The following is a 21,311-nucleotide window of genomic DNA, read 5'->3' as shown; positions in this document are numbered from 1 at the left end:
GGGGTTAATAAATATATATGAATGAAACTCAACAGAAATGATGGTGTAATAAAATGAAATTGTGAATATTATTGCTTACGCACTTCATATTGTCTTTTAGAGTAGCCCCGCTTATTTTCCAAAGTCGCGATGTAGATGAACTCGCACACGTAGTATCCACAGAAATCATTCCCTTGTTCCTGCCACAAGCACTTTACGAGAAATAGAGGTCAATCAAACTGATAATGAAGCATTATAAATGGCATTGATGAAAGTATAGCTATAGAATCAACGGGAGATGCGCGCAACTAGCTAGCCAGTAGTACTTACTTCCGGGGATGTATATTGCAGCTCCTTCGGCAGTCCCGGAGCTTCTGCGGTGAACTGTTTCCAAACCCTGCAAGACAAAGAAAATAATTATTATTACTTGAGATATCAGGAAATGAACAAAAAGTTGCCGATATGGTGCGATAATGATCGATTGAACTTACTTGTTGAGCATTTTAGTCATGTCCGCATAGGTTTCGGGAGCTTTTCGTCTCGAGTCTAAGACGGTTACTAGTCCCCGCTCAAGCTTAATCTCCAGAAGAACATAGTGGAAGCTGCGCACGCATGCATAACTCATCAATTACATTACTATAACCTCGCTCGAGTAATAAGGGAACCGAATATGCACACGACAGTAACACTCACTCGAAGTTGTAAGGAAAGAGTATGGTATCTTTGTTTTGATTTTTGATCAACGATTGTAGCAAGTTGGCCTCGGCCTCTTCGGCGTGCTTTTTAACCTGAATTTCATCTATGATATTTGTGTTAATGAACCCAATATCATACATTTCTTGTTTTCTGCACTCGAGATCTTCAATCTGCATAATATATTGAGGATAATTAATTATAAATACATGCAATGAAAGAGCCGAGCTATATATAGAGACTTAATGACAAAAATAGTACTTACAGACAGTAGCAAAAGACCGTTAATTTATTGAGGGCCTTTTGATTGAAGAACGCGAAGAACTCCTCAAATGGAACAGGCAACAGATCAGTTCCAACGAGGTCGTGCTCCTCTTTCATTCTCAGATACAAACTATTCACGCCCCCAGACTCTCTGCAGGTTTTCATGTACCAATTATGGAATCTTCACATCATCGTTGTTAAAGATTTTTCATCTTTGACGAGATGCTTCCCGTACTCGTATCTGTGTTCGTCCACCTTCATGAAATCAGGAAGTTGATCTTCAGGCAGGTAATCTGCAAGATTGCCGTAACCGGCCACCGTCCCCGGAGCATTAGCGACGATGTCGCCGCTAGACACATTGAGCGGGGGCACGATTGATTCTTGTTCGCTGAGCTGGGCAATTTTTTTCGCAGCTGCTCGTTCTTTTGACCTTTGATGTCTGACAGTACTTCCCGACCGCTCCGCTTCAAGATATGTCTGTTCAGTAATGCGCTCATAGTTGGTTCTCAGCGGAGACTTTGGTGGTTTCCTCAGGGCATCGGTAGTGCGCTTTGCTTTCATCGGATCTACCTTCTCCTCCGGAGCTGGATGTCTCTTTGCTTTCAACCCTTCAAAGAAGTCGTCCACTTTGGCCCGCACGATCTTCACGTTTTCCTCCTCGGTCCTCTCGTACGGTAACTTCTCTAGAGGCTTGAGAGAAGGACCGTATCTGTATTGCCTCACGCCTCTGGCTGTACTGCTAGACGCCGGAGAAGATGGAGCGGCTGTGGCGTCTGTCTTCTTTCGTGCTAGCTTACGAGGTGGAGGAGAAGGACTACGACACGCCAGAGCAGCCGGGGCGGCGGTGGGTCTCTTCCGCCCTTGCTGGCGAGGCGGAGAAGGAGGAGGCTGCTGGCTGCTCGGGTGCGCTGGCACAGGCGGAGAAGGAGCGCGGAGTGCCGCCACGTGCCGGAGAAGGAGGCCGAGTGCCCTTATCGTCACTCGCCGGAGGAGGAGGCGGTGGAGGAGGAGGAGTGCCCTGACTCACCGAAGAAGGAGGAGGAGGCGGAGGCGTCCAGTTCGGAAGGTTGATGAGCTCCTTCCGCCATAGGCATGGAGTCTTCAGAGCATAACCCAGCGTAGTCTCCCCTTCACCATTAGGGTGGTCAAGCTGGAGGTCCTCAAATCCCTCCGTTATTTCATCCACCATCACCCTAGCATATCCTTCTGGAATCGGCCGTCAGTGAAAAGTTGCGCCTGGTTCAGTAGGATAAACAGAGCCAACAGCCGCCTTGACCTTCAAATTCATCCATTTCGTCATAATGTGGCAATTTTGAGACTCCGTGATAGCATCCACGGGATAGCTGGCAGGAACCGTCAAGACATGCTCCGGCTGAAGCAGCTCGGTGGAAGCCACGCTGCTTCTCCGCTGAGATGGCGGGGTAGCTTCGGGGGAAGCTTCGGCAGGTCGTTTGTTGCGATCTGCTTCTCGTTCCTCTAGCCCCATTACCCTTTCGTGCAGCGCCTGCAGTTGCCTATGCTCCAGTTTCTTCCTCCTCTCCTGGGTTTTGTAACCCCCTGCGTCCGGAAAACCAACCTTCCACAGAATGGAGCCTGGCGTGCCTCGTGTCCGTCCAGGGTGCTCAGGATTCCCGAGGGCCATTGTGAGCTCGTCTTTCTCCATGTCTGGAACGAACGTCCCTTGCTGTGCTGCATTGATATAGTGCCGAAGCCTCTTGAATGGTATTTTCAGTTGCTCATCCGTCCAATGGCACTTCCCTGATATAGGGTCCAATGTTCCGCCAGCCCCGAAGAACCAAGTCCAGCAATGGTCTGGCCAGTTCATTGTCTCTGGTTCGATCCCTTTATCAAGCAGATCATTCTTAGCCTTGGCCCACTTAGGCCAGGCTTTGAGGTAGCCACCTGACCCCGTGCGATGGTGAAACTGCTTCTTTGCAGCATTTTGCTTGTTTATCGCCGACATCTTCTTACTCTTTTCTGATGTCGTGTGGGCCACAACTGCGGGCCAGTGATCTCTGATCTTCTCATATTTGCCGATGAATTCTGGTGTCTCTTCTTTGTCGACAAACTTTTTCAGCTCTTTCCTCCACCTCCTGAATAGGCCTGCCATCTTCTTAAGAGCAAAAGACTTGATTAATTTCTCTGTAACTGGCTTCTCCGGATCCTCCTCTCGCGGTAGGGTGAAATTTGCCTTCAGCTCAGTCCAAAGATCATCTTTCTGCATATCATTGACATAAGACACCTCATGGTCTTAGTTCTTAGGCTTATACCATTGGTGGATGCTGATCGGGATCTTGTCCCTAACAAGAACCCCGCACTGAGCAGCAAATGCGTTCTTTGTCCGGATGGGTTCGATCAGTTCGCCGTCGTGCGCGATTGCTGTGATCTCAAACCTTTCATCCGAGCTCAACTTTTTCTTCGGGCCTCGTCTCCTTACCGAAGTTGTGCTCGATCCGGAGGGATAGAAAAAAGAAGAAAGACGAGAGTTAATTAATATGTGTACATATACCAAAACAATGAATGCATCAATTAGCTAGTCAGCACAGGCTTAACTAGTATATATACCTGGCCAGACTCGGTTCGGTCACCGGAGCCGTCATCACAGTCTCCTTCTTGCACCGTCAATGGGTCACCGGAGCCATCATAATCATGTCTTCCGTCCTCCATTCTTCGATCATCGTAGCCTGCTTCTTCACCATGTTCTTCCAGACCATCATTGTCATTAAGATACGACAAGATATCACCTCTGGCTAAGATTATGTCCCCCAACACCTCTTCTGCTTCCTCGTCTCGTATGTGCTTCATTGTTTCTGCAAATATTACAACATGGCAATTATTACACAAACATGACAGCACGTGGATATATTAGTGGCAAACATAGACCGAGCTTATTCCGGGTTTGGGGTGGCCTCGGCAACGCTTCAAGGGTAGGGGCGCTGCGAGAGGGGTAGGAGACCGACATCGTTTTTTTTCTAGGGCTTGGGTGTCCTCGAGAGTTTTGGTCGAGCGAGAGGGGGTGGCCTCGAGAGATTTTGTCGGGTAGGGGCACGGCGGGAGGGGGTAGGAGACCGACATCGTTTTTTCTAGGGTTTGGGTGTCCTCGAGAGTTTTGGTATAAGTTATCACAGTCAAGAGGGGGTAATATCGACAACGATGACATACATACACGGGAAAATAATGTTATTGGGGAGGGGGTATATCGACCCCCCCCCCCCACGTGTTGAAGTTATCGGGAGGGGGTTATATCGACAATGACGACATACGTACATGGGAAAATAATATTATCGGGGAGGGGGTATATCGAACCCCCCCCCCTCGTGTTGAAGTTATTGGGAGGGGTATATCGACGACGACAGACCCGATAAAACATAAGAAAATGAAGAAGAAATAAAAAGAGGAGAAGAAGAAAGAAATAGAGGAGAAGATCGAAGAAAAAAAAGAAGAAAAAAAGAGGAGAAGAAGAAAGGAATAGAGGAGAAGAAGAAAAAATAGAATTTCTCCTCTTCTTCCTCTTCTTATTTCCTTTTTCCTCTCATTCTTTTTCTTCTTCTTCCTTCTTAAAAATACATGAAGTAGTATTGCTTGTTTTTTTTAAATAATGTTCAAATAGAAATTTTAGAAAAAAAGTAAAGGTTTTGCCTAATTCATTGTTCATATGAATATACAAACATTTGCATATTTACAATAATTAATATCACCAAAAAAATCTACGAACAGAAAAAAATACTATTTTTTTCTTAAAATCTATCTTTTGCATATATACATGAACATATATATACACAGAGAACATATATACATACATATATGCATTTTTGTAAAAATGCAAAAAACAAAAATCTAAAAAAAGGACATATAAACAGATATACGCACATACATATACTCATACATATACATATAATCAGGAATAAAACATCTATATATGTGCAAAAAAATAGGGGGAAGAGGGGGGCGGTGCCGGCCCTGACCAAAGGGAGAGGTGCGGCATGGTCGGGGTAGGGGCACGGCGCGCGTCGGGGTAGAGGTGACGGTGGCGCGATCGGGGAAGGGCAGAGGCGACGGCGGTGTGGTCGGGGCAGGGCGAGGCAGAGGCGACAGCGGCGTGGGGCAGCTGGGGCGACGACGACGTGGTCGGGGCAGGGGCGCGCAGCATGGTCGGGGCGGGCCGCTGGCGGCGTGCTTAGGGCAGGCGGCTGCGCGTCGACGAGGCAGCAGAGGGCGGCGACAGTGACGACGGGGCGAGCTCGGGCAGCCTGGTGGCGTCGTCGGGGCGGGGGAACTGATGCAGATGAATCTGAAAAACGCCAAGTGCTTTCTTATATACTGAGAGTATTGGTCCCGGTTCGTGGCACCGGTTGGTCCCGGTTGGTGGCACCAACCGGGACTAAAGGGAGGCATTGGTTCCGGTTGGTGCCATGAACCGGGACCAACCGGGACTAAAGGGAGGCATTGGTCCCGGTTGGTGCCACGAACCAGGACCAAAGGGTGGCATTGGTCTCGGTTCGTGCCACCAACCGGGACCAATGGCCTTGCACAGCAGCGTGGTGGTGGGAGTTTAGTCCCACCTCGCTAGTTGAGAGCGTCGACCACCTACTTATAAGCACTGCTGCCTCCTCTCTCTCGAACTCCTCTGAACTGCAGGCCTATGGGCCTAATCTGACACTGCTTTGCCTGTGGGCCTGCTGGGCCTTTTGCGGGCCTGAATCCTGGCCCATGGTAGGGTTTCTAGTCGTATTCAGGCCGTGGGGGGCCAGTGGGAGGCACTTTTTTTGTTTTTTGTTTTCTTTACTTATTGTTGCCATTTTTATTTTTTTCCCAGTTTTTTTGTTTTGTTTTCTGCATTATTTATTTTCTTTTGTTTTTTGTTTTATTTTTTAATTATTTTTGCTTTTAGTTTTAGAAAAATTATAGACTTTCTGTTAGTGCCATTAGTTTTCAAATTTGAAAACACTTTTTTTATTTTTTATTTCTTTGTTGCTTTATTTATTTTATTTTGTTTCTACTTACAACAAAATACTTATTGTTGCTATTTTTATTTTGTTTCCAGTTTTTTTGTTTTGTTTTCTGCATTATTTATTTTCTTTTGTTTTTTGCTTTATTTTTTAATTCTTTTTGCTTTTAGGTCAGCAAAATTATAAACTTTCTGTTAGTGCCATTAGTTTTAGAAAAATTATAACTTTCTGTTAGTGCCATTAGTTTTCAAATTTGAATAGTTAAAATTTGAATTCTTTGAAATTTGTGTGAATCACAAGTTTGTGATTAACTTTACTAAAAAAATGAACATAGATGCGCCTATAGAGAAAATTCAACCTAAATTCATAATAAATTTCTATGAATTTCAGAGAAATTCACTATGAATTTAGGTCAAATTCCCTGTGTAGGGGCATCTATTTTCACTTTGAGAGGAGCTCAACAAGGCAGAGAGGGACGGGCTTATAAACCGGTGTGAGCGCCCTTCAGTTGGCGAGGTGGGACTAAACTCTGAGTCCAACTTGGACCAACCCTTTAGTTCCGGTTTGTGGCCAAACCGGGACTAATGGTCATGGGCCAGGGGCGAGGCGCATGGGTCCCGGTTCATGCGTGGAACCGGGACCAAAAGGTCCAGACGAACCGGGACCAATGGCCCACATGGCTGCCCTCTTGAGAGTGTTCTTGGTGAGAACATAGTTGACAAGGAGCAAACCGGGATTAATGGTATTACGAGGGCCGAACCATAAGACATTAAAGCATTTCAAATGAACTCTGAAAAAGTTGAAAGTTGGCATGGTATCATAATTTCACCCACATAGCATGTGCATGTACAAAACGGACAATGGTATCATACTCGTCTGTTACAAAGTTGGCATGGTATCATCATAATAATTGCGGGAGAAAGTCTTCACTTTTTCTTCGCTTGTGTCATTTGCTTATTGCGCCGTAACCATGGATAATCTTCATCGTTTATCAGGATGCTTGGGTCGGCCTTGACTTTGAAGGGAGGAATTTGATGAAACTTTTCATAATCTTCAGACATGTCTGTCTTGCCCTCCACTCCCACGATGTCCCTTTTTCCTGAAAGAACTATGTGGCACTTTGGCTCATCGTATGATGTATTCGCTTCCTTATCTTTTCCTTTTCTCGGTCTGGTAGACATGTCCTTCACATAGATAACCTGTGCCACATCATTGGCTAGGACGAACGGTTTGTTAGTGTACCCAAGATTTTTCAGATCCACTGTTGTCATTCCGTACTGTGGGTCTACCTATACCCCGCCTCCTGACAGATTGACCCATTTGCACTTAAACAAAGGGACCTTAAAATCATGTTCGTAGTCAAGTTCCCATATGTCCACTATGTAACCATAATATGTGTCCTTTCCCCTCTCGGTTGTTGCATCAAAGCAGACATCGCTGTTTTTCTTGGTGCTCTTTTGATCTTGGTCAATCGTGTAAAATGTATTCCCATTCATCTCGTATCCTTTGTAAATCAATACAGTCAAAGATGGTCCCCTGGACAACAAGTACAGCTCATCATAAATAGTGTTGTCACCTCTGAGACGTGTTTCCAACCAACTGCTGAAAGTCCTGATGTGTTCACATGTAATCCAGTCGTCGCACTACTCCGGGTGTTTGGAGCGCAGACTGTTCTTGTGTTCATCGACATACGGGGTCACCAAGGTAGAGTTATGTAGAACTGTGTAGTGTGCTTGAGACTAAGAATATCCGTCCCTGCATATTACTGAGTCCCTTCCAAGCGTGCCTTTTCCAGTCAGTCTCCCCACATACCGTGATTTAGGGAGACCTATCTTCTTAAGGCCAGGAATGAAGTCAACACAAAACCCGATGACATCCTCTGTTTGATGGCCCATGAAGATGCTTCCTTCTGGCCTAGCGCGGTTACAGACATATTTCTTTAGGACTCCCATGAACCTCTCAAAGGGGAACATATTGTGTAGAAATACGGGCCCCAGAATGACAATCTCGTCGACTAGATGAACTAGGACGTGCGTCATGATATTGAAGAAGGATGGTGGGAACACCAGCTCGAAACTGACAAGACATTGCGCCACATCACTCCTTAGCTTTGGTACGATTTCTGGATCGATCACCTTCTGAGAGATTGCATTGAGGAATGCACATAGCTTCACAATGGCTAATCAGACATTTTCCGGTAGAAGCCCCCTCAATGCAACTGGAAGCAGTTGCATCATAATCACGTGGCAGTCATGAGACTTTAGGTTCTGGAACTTTTCTCTGGCATATTTATTATTCCCTTTATATTCGACGAGAAGCCAGTCGGGACCTTCATACTGAGCAGGCATTCAAAGAAGATTTCTTTCTCTTCTTTCGTAAGAGCATAGCTGGCAGGACCTTCATACTGCTTCGGAGGCATGCCGTCTTTTTCATGCAAACATTGCAGGTCCTCCCATGCCTCAGGTGTATCTTTTGTCTTTCCATACACGCCCAAGAAGCCTAGCAGGTTCACGCAAAGGTTCTTCGTCACGTGCATCACGTCGATTGAAGAGCGGACCTCTAGGTCTTTCTAGTAGGGTAGGTCCCAAAATATAGATTTCTTCTTCCACATGGGTGCGTGTCCCTCAGCGTCATTCGGAATAGCTAGTGCGCTGGGACCCTTTCCAAAGATTACGTGTAAATCATTGACCATAGCAAGTACGTGATCACCGGTACGCATGGCGGGCTTCTTCCGGTGATCTGCCTCGCCTTTGAAATGCTTGCCTTTCTTTCGACATTGATGGTTGGTCGGAAGAAATCGACGATGGCCTAGGTACACATTCTTCTTGCAGCTTCCCAGGTATATACTATCGGTGTCAAGTAAACAGTGCGTGCATGCGTGTTATCCCTGTTTGTCTGTCCTGAAAGGTTACTAAGAGCGGGCCAATCGTTGATGGTCACGAACAACAACACCTTTAGGTCAAATTCCTCCTGTTTGTGCTCATCCCATGTACGTACACCGTTTCCATTCCACAGCTGTAAAAGTTCTTCAACTAATGGCCTTAGGTACACATCAATGTCGTTGACGGGTTGCTTAGGGCCTTGGATGAGAACTGGCATCATAATGAACTTCTGCTTCATGCACATCCAAGGAGTAAGGTTATACATACATAGAGTCATGGGCCAGGTGCTGTGATTGCTGCTCTGCTCCCCGAAAGGATTAATGCCATCCGCGCTTAAAGCAAACCATATGTTCCTTGGGTCACTTGCAAACTCATCCTAGTACTTTCTCTCGATTTTTCTCCACTGCGACCCGTCAGCGGGTGCTCTCAACTTCCCGGTCTTTCTTACGGTCCTCTCTGTGCCATCGCATCAACTTGGCATGCTCTCCATTTCTGAACAGACGTTTCAACCGTGGTATTATAGGAGCATACCGCATCACCTTCGCAGGAACCCTCTTCCTGGGGGGCTCACCGTCAACATCACCAGGGTCATCTCGTCTGATCCTATACTGTAATGCACCGCATACCGGGCATGCGTTCAGATCCTTGTACGCACCGCGGTAGAGGATGCAATCATTAGGGCATGCATGTATCTTCTGCACCTCCAATCCTAGAGGGCATACAACCTTCTTTGCTGCGTATGTACTGTCGGGCAATTCATTATCCTTTGGAAGCTTCTTCTTCAATATTTTCAGTAGCTTCTCAAATCCTTTGTCAGGCACAACATTCTCTGCCTTCCACTGCAGCAATTCCAGTACGGTACCGAGCTTTGTGTTGCCATCTTCGCAATTGGGGTACAACCCTTTTTTGTGATCCTCTAACATGCGATCGAACTTCAGCTTCTCCTTTTGACTTTCGCATTGCGTCCTTGCATCAACAATGACCCGGTGGAGATCGTCATCATCGGGCACATCGTCTGGTCCCTCTTGATCTTCAGCAGCTTCGCCCGTTGCAGCATCATCATGCACATCGTCTGGTTCCTTTTGATGTTCAGTAGCATCACCGTATTCAGGGGGCACATAGTTGTCATCGTACTCTTCTTCTTCGCCGTCTTCCATCATAACCCCTATTTCTCCGTGCCTCGTCCAAACATTACAGTGTGGCATGAAACCCTTGTAAAGCAGGTGGGCGTGAAGGATTTTCCGGTCAGAGTAAGACTTCGTATTCCCACATATAGGGCATGGATAACACATAAAACCATTCTGCTTGTTTGCCTCAGCCACTTCGAGAAAATCATGCATGCCCTTAATGTACTCGGAGGTGTGTCTGTCATCGTACATCCATTGCCGGTTCATCTGCGTGCATTATATATAATTAAGTGTGTCAAAAACCATTACAGAACATCATGAATAGATAATTAAGTGACCAAATTAATAGAAGTTCATCATCACATTAAAACCAAAGTACATACATAGTTCTCATCTAACAACTGCAGAGCATCTAAATTAATTAAACCATACATTGAAACTTTGTAAAACATTTCAATGCGAAAACAAATGCGATCATAATCGCAACCAAGGTAACAACTGATCCAACAGCATAATGATACCAAGCCTCAGTATGAATGGCATATTTTTTAATCTTTCTAATCTTCAAGCGCATTGCATCCATCTTGATCTTGTGATCATCGACGACATCCGCAACATGCAACTCCAATATCATCTTTTCCTCCTCAATTTTTCTTATTTTTCCTTCAAGAAATTGTTTTCTTCTTCAACTAAATTTAACCTCTCGACAATAGGGTCGGTTGGAATTTCTGGTTCAACAACCTCCTAGATAATAAAATCTATGTCACGTTGGTCGGCATAATTGTCATAAACAATAAATGAACCAATAGTTATGAAAAGATAATATATACCACATCTGAATCATAGACAGGACGAGGGCCGACGAGGGCGGATACCAAAACCATCGCACTATATAAGATGCAATAATAAAAGTAAGAAAATAATACAAGTATCTATCTAAACATACAAGTAAGAATATTTTTCCTTTAAGAAAGAAGATAAGAACAAGAGGCTCACCACGGTGGTGCCAGCGATGAGATCGACGCGAGTGATCGACGGCGGTGAAGACGGGGACGGCGCGTGATGGACTGCTAAACCTAGACAAATATTGAGGAAAATGAAGAAAGCTTAAATAATGTGGCTCGGGCATTCCATCGAACACCTTATGTGCATAGGAGGTGAGCTAGAGCACCACCAAGCCCTCTCCCCCTCGACGGCCAGAAAAAACAGAGCAGTGTGCTCTACTCTTACACAAGGGAGTATATATAGGCACATCATTGGTCCCGGTTGGTGGCATGAACCGAGACTAAAGGGCAGCCTTTGGTCCCGGTTCAAGCCACCAACCGGGACCAATGGTGGTCAAGCCACCAACCGGAACCAATGATGGTGGGCCAGGAGCGAGGCCCATCGGTTCGTCCCACCAACCGGAACCAAAAGGTCCAGACGAACCGGAACCAATGACCCACGTGGCCCGGCCGGCCCCCGGGGCTCACGAACCGGGTCCAATGCCCCATGGATTCCGGTTCTGGACTGAACCGGAACTAATGAGCTGACCCGGCCTGGACCTTTGCCCTCTTTTCTACTAGTGTTACCCTATAGTTTCAACTAGACAGCAACGAACAAGGGTCACCACCACCGTCCACCGGAGTATATTCAAGTAACACCAATGATGTTTAGATAAGGATGATGGAGTAACATCAATTCCAGCGTCCGTACGAGCGTTGAGGAAGCTGCAAACACCAGGTGGATTGTGTGCTTTTGAAGCAACAGATTTTTCTTCCGTTTTAAATGTGACGTGGAAAATGGCAAAGGACATCACGCCGCTTTTCAGTTCCTGCGGCCGGTCGGGTCAGAGTTTGAATCCTTCGCATACCCTTTTGCACGTCGCCCCTTCTGCGTTCAAAACTATTTACACTTGGCTCCTCCACACTCCTCCTTCCCCCCTCATTAATGCTTCTCTGAGCTCACCACCTCACCACCGCAGAGAGAAACAGAGAGAGAAGGGCATTTTGTGCAGTTCCAACTTCCAAGAAGCGGAGAGAGAGAGGGGCTTGAGCTTCGATCTATGTGTCCGCAGCCGCGATTTCGAAAGGGAGTGCAAGAGGGGGAGGCGGCGAGTCCAAGATTTTAGTTGGAGTGAGGGGAGAAAGCTGCGCGGCGACGACGCCCATGCGCGCGAGCTCGGCCGCTGTGTGAGGAGTGGTGGTGGAAGCAACCCAGGAGGAGAGAGGATGACGGGGGTGGTGGTGGTCTCCACGGGGTGCAAGGGCGGAAGCGTGGGGAAGAAGAGGGGCGGCGGGGAGGAGGCGGAGGAGCGGGAGAGGCAGCAGCTGTCGGTGCTGGCGCTGCTGCTCGCGGCCGTGCGGAGGTCGGTGGTGGCTTGCCGGGTGGAGCGGGGGCCGGACCGCGTCGCCGGTGGCGGCGGCGGCTGCCGCTGGGGGGAGAACGACGAGGACGCGGCCGCCCCCGAGCTGGCGGAGATGGAGATCGGCTGGCCGACCGACGTCCGCCACGTCGCGCACGTCACCTTCGACCGCTTCCACGGCTTCCTCGGCCTCCCCGTCGAGTTCGAGGTGGAGATGCCTCCCCGCGTCCCCAGCGCCAGGTACCCTTCCTTCCATCCATGAGATCTCAATCAACCTTCCTAGCTTCCTTCCATGTTCGACAAGATATATATCTTCAGCTTCTGCAAACTGTCCCAAATTAAGGTTGAACATTTTGTGTGAAGTAGAGAAAAAAATCTACGGAGGTTGCTGATTTGGAACTCGGTCTTGAGCAACTCGGAGCATGCTTGGATACGTTTTAGTCCCATGACTAAAAGTAGTGGGACTAAAACTTGCTAGTCTCACCCATGCTTGGATCCAAATACTAAAGAGACTAAAATCTAGTTATTGAGCATTTATTATCCTCCAAACCCTCCAATCCAGAACTAAGGAGAGGAATTAAATGAGGAGAGAGAGAGCTAATACATATTTTAGTAGGTTTCCCATGACTAAAAGATTTTAGCCTCAAGACTAGTCCTAGCCTCTCTTTAGTCAGGGGTGCTTGGAACTTTAGCCTCTAAAAGAGACTATTTTTAGTCAGACTAAAAATAGTCCCTTGTATCCAAGCACCCTCTCGTGCTGGTTGCTTGATGTGGGGGTTTGAGAATTGCTGTCATTTTTGTTAAAATTTCTTGACCTGTTCAAGCAACTTTACTTCCTGATAGGTAGATAGATCTGGAAATACGGCAGGAGTTTCTATTCGTATTAATTCAGAAGTCCCAGTAACGGTGGGTGCCTTTAATAGCTTCCTTTATAAAACCAAGACTTTAAATGATCTAGAATGTGTTTTGGTTCAGTGGGATGATAGAACAACTTTTCTGGAAATGTCATAAAGAATTTTGATTTTTAGCCAACTATGCTTCTTTTATTTCAGAATGTCTGTTATCATAAATTTGCCCTTCAAGATTCAATATGGACATGGAGTTTACAGGACGTCTAAAACTGATATTTAATATGCACATGGAATTAACTGCATGACTACAGAATGGTATTTAATGGTGACTTTGTCCAAGATTCCGTGTGCACATGGAATTAACTTGAACACTAAAATTGATATTCAGATATGACTTTGTCCAAGATTCTATATTTGAACGCAATTCACTCAACAAAGCGCAAACAAAGATGATTACAATTTTTTTCCTGCAGTGCGAGTGTTTTCGGTGTCTCAGCTGAATCAATGCAATGCACCTACGATGGTAAGGGAAACTCGGTCCCCACGATACTGCTGCTTATGCAGGAGAGGTTGTATGCTCAGGGGGGGCTAAAGGTCAGACATCATTAGTCATTAGTTGCTCCATACCAGAAGGCCTGAATCAGCATGAATTTACTCATCCGAGTTTTGTATCTTCAGGCTGAAGGGATCTTCCGCATAAACCCGGAGAATGACCAAGAAGAGCATGTGAGGGATCAACTGAACAAAGGAGTTGTTCCTGAGGACATTGATGTTCACTGCTTGGCAAGCCTCATTAAGGTACATTTGTCCTTCACTCGTATCAACATATGATGACACAATAAGGACAGTGTGTTCACACGATCGATAGACTGTAATCATAAGGCTACAATCAAATGTTAAATAAGGACTATTGGTTTTACAAGACGACATAACTACAACTTGTATGTATTGGTCAGGCATGGTTCAGGGAACTTCCTGAAGGTGTGCTGGATAGCCTCTCCCCGGAGCAGGTTCTGCAATGCAATTCTGAAGAGGAATTCCTAGAGCTTGTGACGCTACTGCGCCCCACTCCAGCTGCACTCCTCAATTGGGCTGTTGAGCTAATGGCTGATGTTGTGGAGGAGGAGCTAAACAAGATGAATGCTAGAAACATAGCCATGGTATTTGCCCCCAACATGACTCAGGTAATCACTGCATTTAGTCTTCTTGCAGGGTAGCACATGTCTGTACTTACCTGACCTCCGGAAAAAGAAAAAACCAACTGGCAAGTTGCCCATTACTGCGGCTAATCTTTAAACTTTTTATTCAATTCTAGATGTCAGATCCTTTGACAGCCCTGATGCATGCTGTGCAAGTCATGAACTTTCTCAAAACATTGATCTTGAGGACGCTTCGAGAGCGTGATGATGTAGCTCCTGGAGATTACACTCCATACTCATCTCCAGCATCTTCCGGTCGGCATTCTGATGCCGAATACTATGGCAGTGAGCGGGAGATGATGGACAGAAGCTGTGAGCTGAGCGATATGCACAGCCAGATCAGCAAGTCCGGGGGGCAGGTGGATTATTTGGTGAGGTACAACACCTGTTTCGACAGCGAACAGGAAGGCGACCATCCCCTCACCGAAGCTGAAGAGGTATTCTTGGATCGGCTGGAAAGCCAACTCGAAGACGACAGACCAGAGGGAAGCACAAACAAGCAGCGCGAAGTAAGCTCCGAGATTGTGGAAATGGAGGACGATCAACCTGAACTGAAATCTGAAACCAAGGCACTGGAGGACATACATGAAGAAGAAGAAGAAGGTGCAGAGTTATTGAAATGATAAAGAGTCTTGTGTTCTTGGGCAGGTAGATCTTGTGGTTTTTACTCTCTGGTGGATTGAGTTTGTCAACATCTGGTTGAAATGTATTGCTTGTAGTGCCTGAACTTAACTCTGCTGGTGCTGTGATATGGCCATGTGGGTCATTCATATCTGTCCTGCCGTAGGACACCACCAGGATTCACTGCTGTATGGTCAAACAGTGTTGTATGGAAATGACTGCATTAGTGTGCACTCGATGTTATTCTATCTGTACAAAAAATCTTCTTTTATTTTTTCATATGTGACTTGATTTCTAATTGTTCATGGTGGTGTCTGCCAAAATATGGTGCTAACGAGACGCTAGAATTTAGCAGTGAGATGGCTTCAGTAACAGTTACTTTCATGTTCAACTTCATCCCACTCTCACCAGCGAAACACGTTGCTAAGTCTGAAATCGCAGTGAAAAATTTCAATATATATTCCTAAACAAAGAACACATTTTTGTTGTAGTGGAGGTGTAGAACTCGTCATCTGTAATAGTTACCTGATGTTACTTTTCCAGTTAACACAGAGTTACAGGCATCAATCAAGAGTTCAGAGTACAGCAATAAAACTAACCACACGTACATTTATCAGCGTTAGAAGTGATATTACAACGAAGTGGAAAACTGTGATATCCCAGTTACTTTCCCCTCGCAAGAGTATTATAAGAAATAATATTGATCATAAGAAATAATATCGATTAATGACATAGCTTAGTACACAAACCAGTGTTATGTTTCCCCTTGCAAAGAATATTGGATACTAGTATACTGGTGTTGTTTAGTATTTGCCTATCCAGATTAGTGCCATAGCTTAGTGCAGAAACCAGTCCTTGGCCTTTTACTGGCAACAATTTCTTCAAATGAATCCAGGAGCTGCCCTGCCAAACTACCGGGCTCATCAACGAGGGTGTGGATGAAGGTCAAGACAACCCTCCGCTCCTGCTCCGTCGATCTCAGGCTAAACCAGGTTAGGAATCTCATCCTAAATTCTTTCTCGATGTGGCCACAACATTCCAACCATCGAATAGTCTTCACACAGTACTCATAGTTATTATCTAGCTCACCTAACCTACGGGAGAAGTGCCTCTGTGAACCGATGACCAAATTGCCATCCTCTGCACAGGTTTCCTGCTCCAAGTCTGATGTCTGCTTCCGACTTTGTGATCGGGATTCCATTGCAGGTGCCTCGCCGACATGCCCCTCCGTGCAGGTCGCAAAATCACCACAGCCATTGGACTTCCTCAAATCATTCTTTCCTGAACTATACCCGTTCTCATTCCGGAGGCACTCTGTTGGCATGACTACCTCAGCGTTTAAATCTGGGACTGAGGTTTCATTAAGATCAAGTTTGCGTGAAACAACATGTGCAACTTGACCCTTCTCTAGTATCACTGAATCACTCTGATTGCAGGAATCTTCAATCTCATCTTTACAGAACTCACTGGGGAAACCATCCTCTTCCCATGCCCTCCGTAACACTTTACCCAGCTGGCGCACCTTGAAGCCTGATGACCTGCCATTTTGCCTCTTGACATTTCTCTTGGCAGTAGATGAGCAACCTTCTGCGCCGTGCTCTATATTCTTGTGCATGATCTCCACACTCCTTGTAAAGCACTTAGACTCGGAGTGGCCAAGTTCACCATCCTCAATAAATGACATGATCCGAAAGGCATACTCCGTGCAGGGCTGCAGACTGGAAATCAATATCCTTCTTTGGTCTTTGGGGAAAATAACAGGCTCCCCAGTGGAAGGCGGTTCTCTGCTGTTCCAGTACCAAAGCTTGTAGCCTTTGATAGCATGATACTGCGAGGAAGCAGTTTCTTTCAGAACAATCACTAATGATGAAGCTGTAATATCTTCAAATCTAAACCTGCAGGCAGTAGGAAGTGTATCTGCACCATGAAAAGAAGTTTGTAAGATTCATAAAAGAATTAAGTTCCACATGAACCCACTAGAAAGAGGTAAAACTTAAAAAAAAAATGAAGTACCAATTTGTTTAGTTTCTGCTTGAGAGTTTGACTGCAGCCAGTCATCTGCCTTCTCCATTGCTAGAGAGCAAAGTTTCTGCACATCGGCAGCAACAGGAAGCCGGCCCACAATGCACCGGGCCATCTTAGAAGACCCATCAAGGGGACCAACCTCAGTTTCCAGCTTTGCCTTTGCATCCTGTACAATCTGATGCAGCTCTTTAAAACGGGTTGTGCCATCCAAAAGCCTATGACTTAGGTATATACGAGAACAAAGAATATCAACCCGACGAGCATCTTTAGCAACCGCTAGCTGCCTTTTCCAGAACCTGCTCAATCCAAAGGTACCATAAATAAGCAAAACTAAAAGGAAATAAACAGAAGGGTTTTTTTTTTCAAGAATGACGGGGGGGCATTGTGCCCCACCGGTTGTTATATTACTCGAAGGACCTGGCAGTCATACAGTGTTTTTCATCGAAAAGATAAAAAACAACATGATAAGAAGCGAAAAAAAAAGAGAAACCCGCCATGAGGCAGTCTAGAGGACTGAGAGAAAGAAAAGTCGGATGGCCAGAAGTCGATCCCGAGACGGAGCGTCATAGCGCCTGCTCCAAATCAGGAGGTCGTCGGCCGTCCTCGCGAGGATATCACAGGCGGTGCAGCGTATGTTGTTGAAGGTGGCGTTGTTCCTGGCCTTCCAGATCTGCCAGAGAAGCACGTAGAGCCCATCTTTCCACAACGCAGCCACGTCGGCGGACGGCGAGGGAGAGGCGAGGATCGCATCCACCGAGGGGAAAGGGCCCAGACCGAGGCGAGTCCAGGTCGAAACCGCACGACCGCAGGCGGCGAAGATGTGAGAAGTGGACTCCTCGTAGGGGCAGGAGGCGCACGAGCTGGAGGGGGTGCAACTCTTCGCATGCAGGTTCTTCCGGGTACTAAGGCGGTCCCGGACCAGAAGGCACGCGAAGATCTTGATCTTCCGCGGGAGACGCGAACTCCAGATGTCGATGGAAGACTGGCAGAGCACCCCGTGGGGGGACATGACCCTGAACGCGGCGCGCGAGCTGAACTCCACGTCCTCCCCCCAGGCCATGAGTCGACGATCCGGAGCGTCCACAAGCCCAAGGTCACTGATGATCGCCTGCACAGCTGCAAGCTGGGAAGCGGCAACGGAGGAGAGGCGCCTCTGGAGGTGCAGACCGTCGGCGGACACTGCTGCCACCGAGGCGTTCGGGCGCGTCGAGTGAGAGTACAATGCCGCGTACTCAAAGCAGAGGGCGCGGCCGGGCCGCCAACGGTCGTGCCAGAACGAGGTGGCGCGCCCGTCGCGGAGATCCACGCGGGTGATAGACCTGTACGTCGGGAGGCCGCTGAGAATGATGGCCCCAAGGAAAGAAGGAGCCGAGCAGGGGTCGCCAACATCTCTCCTGGTGGTGCTGAGAAACCACCGTTTCCACGGCGGACAGTCGGGTTGATGAAGCTTGTGGACGAAGTTGAGGAGCAGACACATGTTCTGCCGACGGAGATCCCGGATCCCGAAGCCGCCTTCCTGCACATCTGCACACACTTTATCCCAAGCAATTAGACAACGCGCACCGGAGCAAGTATCCTTGCCGGTCCAAAAAAAGGCACGACGCCTACGATCAATCAACTCAATCACACCAGAGGGAAGCAAGTACGAGCACATGAAGTAGGTGGGGAGGTTGTTGAGAACGGCATTACAAAGGACCATCCTACCCCCTGACGACAGGAGGAGGGCACGCCAACCAGAGAGGTAACGGTCAAAGGAGCGGATAAGAGGGTCGTAAGCGGAGATGGGAAGTTTCCAGGGGGAGAGGGGGAGACCCAGGTAGGGTTGAGGGAAGGAGGAGATGGGACAGCCGAGGGTAGTAGCCATGGCGGCTGACAGATCGTCGGGGCAGTGCATGGGAATAAACCCAGACTTGTGGAAGTTGATGGCCAGGCCGGTAGCAAGGGCGAAAGAGTCAAGGATGGTTTTGAGAGTCGCCGCCGACTGGGGGTCCGCACGGCAGAGGATAAGGGTGTCGTCGGCGTATTGGAGCACAGGGCAGGGGAGCGAGGGGTCAATCGGGTGAGCAAGCCTCCCATCCGAGGAAGCCGAGCGAATAAGACGCTGGAGGACATCGGCGACAAGAATAAAAAGGCACGGCGAAAGCGCGTCCCCTTGACGGAGGCCATTGCGGCAAAGGATCCAGTCCCCAGGGATACTGTTGAGAAGGACGGCGGTGTGTCCTGTAGAAAGAATGTCTCGGATCCAACCGCACCACCGGGAGTTGAATCCACGGGCTGAGAGAACGGAAAGGAGGCTGGACCAGTTAACCGAGTCGAAAGCCTTCCGAAAGTCGATTTTGAACACAATCGTGGGGGCTTTCCGGACGTGGCAGGCACGAAGGAGGTCGGCCGCGTAAACAATGTTTTCTGAAATACGCCGACCCGGAAGAAAGCCGGTCTGGTCAGGATAAAATCTACAACTGTCATACTTCTAATGTATGTTTCAGGCAAAACTAACAAATAGGTTAGCTGACGTTTGGAAATATCATGACTTAAATATTTAAAACCCAACGAAACCTATCATAGAAAAGTTCTGAGACAGCTAGCAAAAATGAGACGAAATCAACATCTCAACAATTGCAACCTTAACTGATAAAACCAGGAAAAATGCAACATAACAGAAACTGCAATGTAGAAAATGCATAGCAACATTCCCATACTGAAAATATATGCCAATGCATCAGCAAGAGGCCAAACTACTCACCCAGGTATTCCAATAACCTTCCCGCAGGCAGCACAGCAATAGTTACCATCTAGGTGCATAGATTGCCCAAGATCGATGCGCCCTGCCTTTCGGCGCTGGAGTGCGCACTCAACGTGGCAGGACGACTCACAGCAATCTGTGTCACCAGTCTCCGATGAGCAGACGAGCCAAAGGCTAGGATCTTTGTTGTCATCGAAAAGGTGACATATACAACACGAACACCGTTTACAGAATGTATTCTCTGAGGTAAGCACAGCTTTGCAGGCTGCATTTTTGCATATCCATGTGGAAGGAGGCTTTTTGTCTTGAAACATTTCGCTCTCACGAAGTTGAATAGGATGGCCCCCCTTTCTTGGCGGCTTTCTGAGAGCCTGAATACCAGTGAGGCTTGGACTATTGTTGTTATTTGAGAAGAGCTTCTTGGAATCGATGTTCTTGCACCTTTTTACGGTTGCTTCTCTTGGAATTTCTTCCACCGACTTGCATTTGGATACCACAGACTGTTTCTTTTCTGTACTAACACTAGCATCGTTTGATTCTTGTTCCGGAAAAAAATTCAATGGTTCCTGGGCATAGTCTGAGATGGTGTTGCTGTCATCAGCGGGTTTAATCTCTTCATGTTCGCTCGCATCACTAGAAGCATGTAAAGCTAGCAAGGGAAAAGACAAAGTAGAAAAAAGGAACAAAAACATTAGTATGGACAGAAAACAACAAATCTTATGAACTAAATACCACCCATCTCCCGGCAATTAAAAACTACTTGTAGATACTAGCATGGTTTCACTTGTTGAGCACTTGGAATATGCAATCCTTAGCCTAAACTCCCCGCCATTAAATATCACCTATCGCCCGACATGCTGCTAGTCAATTAATTAAACCGCTAAAAGAGGAAAGTGGTAACTAGTAAAACACGCGTGGCTAAGAAGAAAGCAAGCATCCATCCATGCTTGACTTGGCCCAGTACGCGGGTTCACACGCAGCATGGGACCCACCAACCAGGAAGCTAAGATCGAGCTTGCGCGCGCGCTCGCGGGAGAAGAATGATCGGATCGGATCGGATCGGATGGAATCACGCACGGATGCATTCAGGGGAGCTGAAAGCGTAGGATTCGGGTTTGATTGCTCACGGCGAAGAAGAAGAAGAAAAGGTAGCCTAATAAGCGAGCTGCTAGGTAGGGCCGGCTCACCCGCAGCGGCGAATCCGGACGGATCTCCTCCGGTCGACTTCATCCCCGTGGAGGGCCGCGGCCGCCGCAGTGGAGCGCGAGGGGAGAGCGGATGGTTCTGCTCCGGCCGGACGGCTGCTGCGGCTTTGGTGGAAGGAGAGGAGAGGAGGGTTTTGTTCCTCTCCCGGGATGGTGGTGCACGAGACCGACAAGACAGAGGGTGGAGGTGGGCCGGCCCGATCATTGGGCTTCCATCTCATCTTCCCGTAAGAATACGTTTTTTTTTTCTATTTCCAAATTTTGAGTTTTCCAAACGTTCAAGTTGAGAGATCCACTTTGCCACCCGTCAACAAAAAAAAAAGATCCACTTTTCTCTATCTCTATCTTTACTTCTCTACTTACTTAAAAAGAAAGTAAGGTTCTCATTTCAACTTTTTTTCACCACCCCTTCGTTCAACCTTCCTTGTC

At 47.2% G+C, this 21,311-nt stretch overlaps 2 protein-coding genes across 2 annotated transcripts; one reads left to right on the top strand and one right to left on the bottom strand.

The window, feature by feature from the left end:
• The first annotated feature begins 11,824 nt into the window (after positions 1-11,824).
• Positions 11,825-15,188, top strand: LOC123110835 (rho GTPase-activating protein 2). The gene is made up of 5 exons (XM_044531459.1): positions 11,825-12,478; positions 13,563-13,683; positions 13,768-13,887; positions 14,046-14,273; positions 14,405-15,188. Exons 1-5 carry the CDS (start codon positions 12,105-12,107, stop codon positions 14,909-14,911), a joined length of 1,350 nt encoding a protein of 449 aa, XP_044387394.1. The 5' UTR covers positions 11,825-12,104; the 3' UTR covers positions 14,912-15,188.
• A 310-nt stretch (positions 15,189-15,498) lies between these two features.
• On the bottom strand, positions 15,499-21,060 carry LOC100127083 (VIN3-like protein 1). Its single transcript, XM_044531458.1, has 4 exons — positions 20,865-21,060; positions 19,678-20,326; positions 16,923-17,230; positions 15,499-16,826 (listed from the first exon to the last, which is right to left on the bottom strand). Exons 1-4 carry the CDS (start codon positions 20,905-20,907, stop codon positions 15,733-15,735), a joined length of 2,094 nt encoding a protein of 697 aa, XP_044387393.1. The 5' UTR covers positions 20,908-21,060; the 3' UTR covers positions 15,499-15,732.
• Positions 21,061-21,311: the final 251 nt, after the last annotated feature.

Source organism: Triticum aestivum, chromosome 5B (genome assembly GCF_018294505.1).
Source record: "Triticum aestivum cultivar Chinese Spring chromosome 5B, IWGSC CS RefSeq v2.1, whole genome shotgun sequence".
Classification (NCBI taxonomy): domain Eukaryota; kingdom Viridiplantae; phylum Streptophyta; class Magnoliopsida; order Poales; family Poaceae; genus Triticum; species Triticum aestivum.
This window is presented reverse-complemented; position numbering and strand designations above follow the sequence as displayed.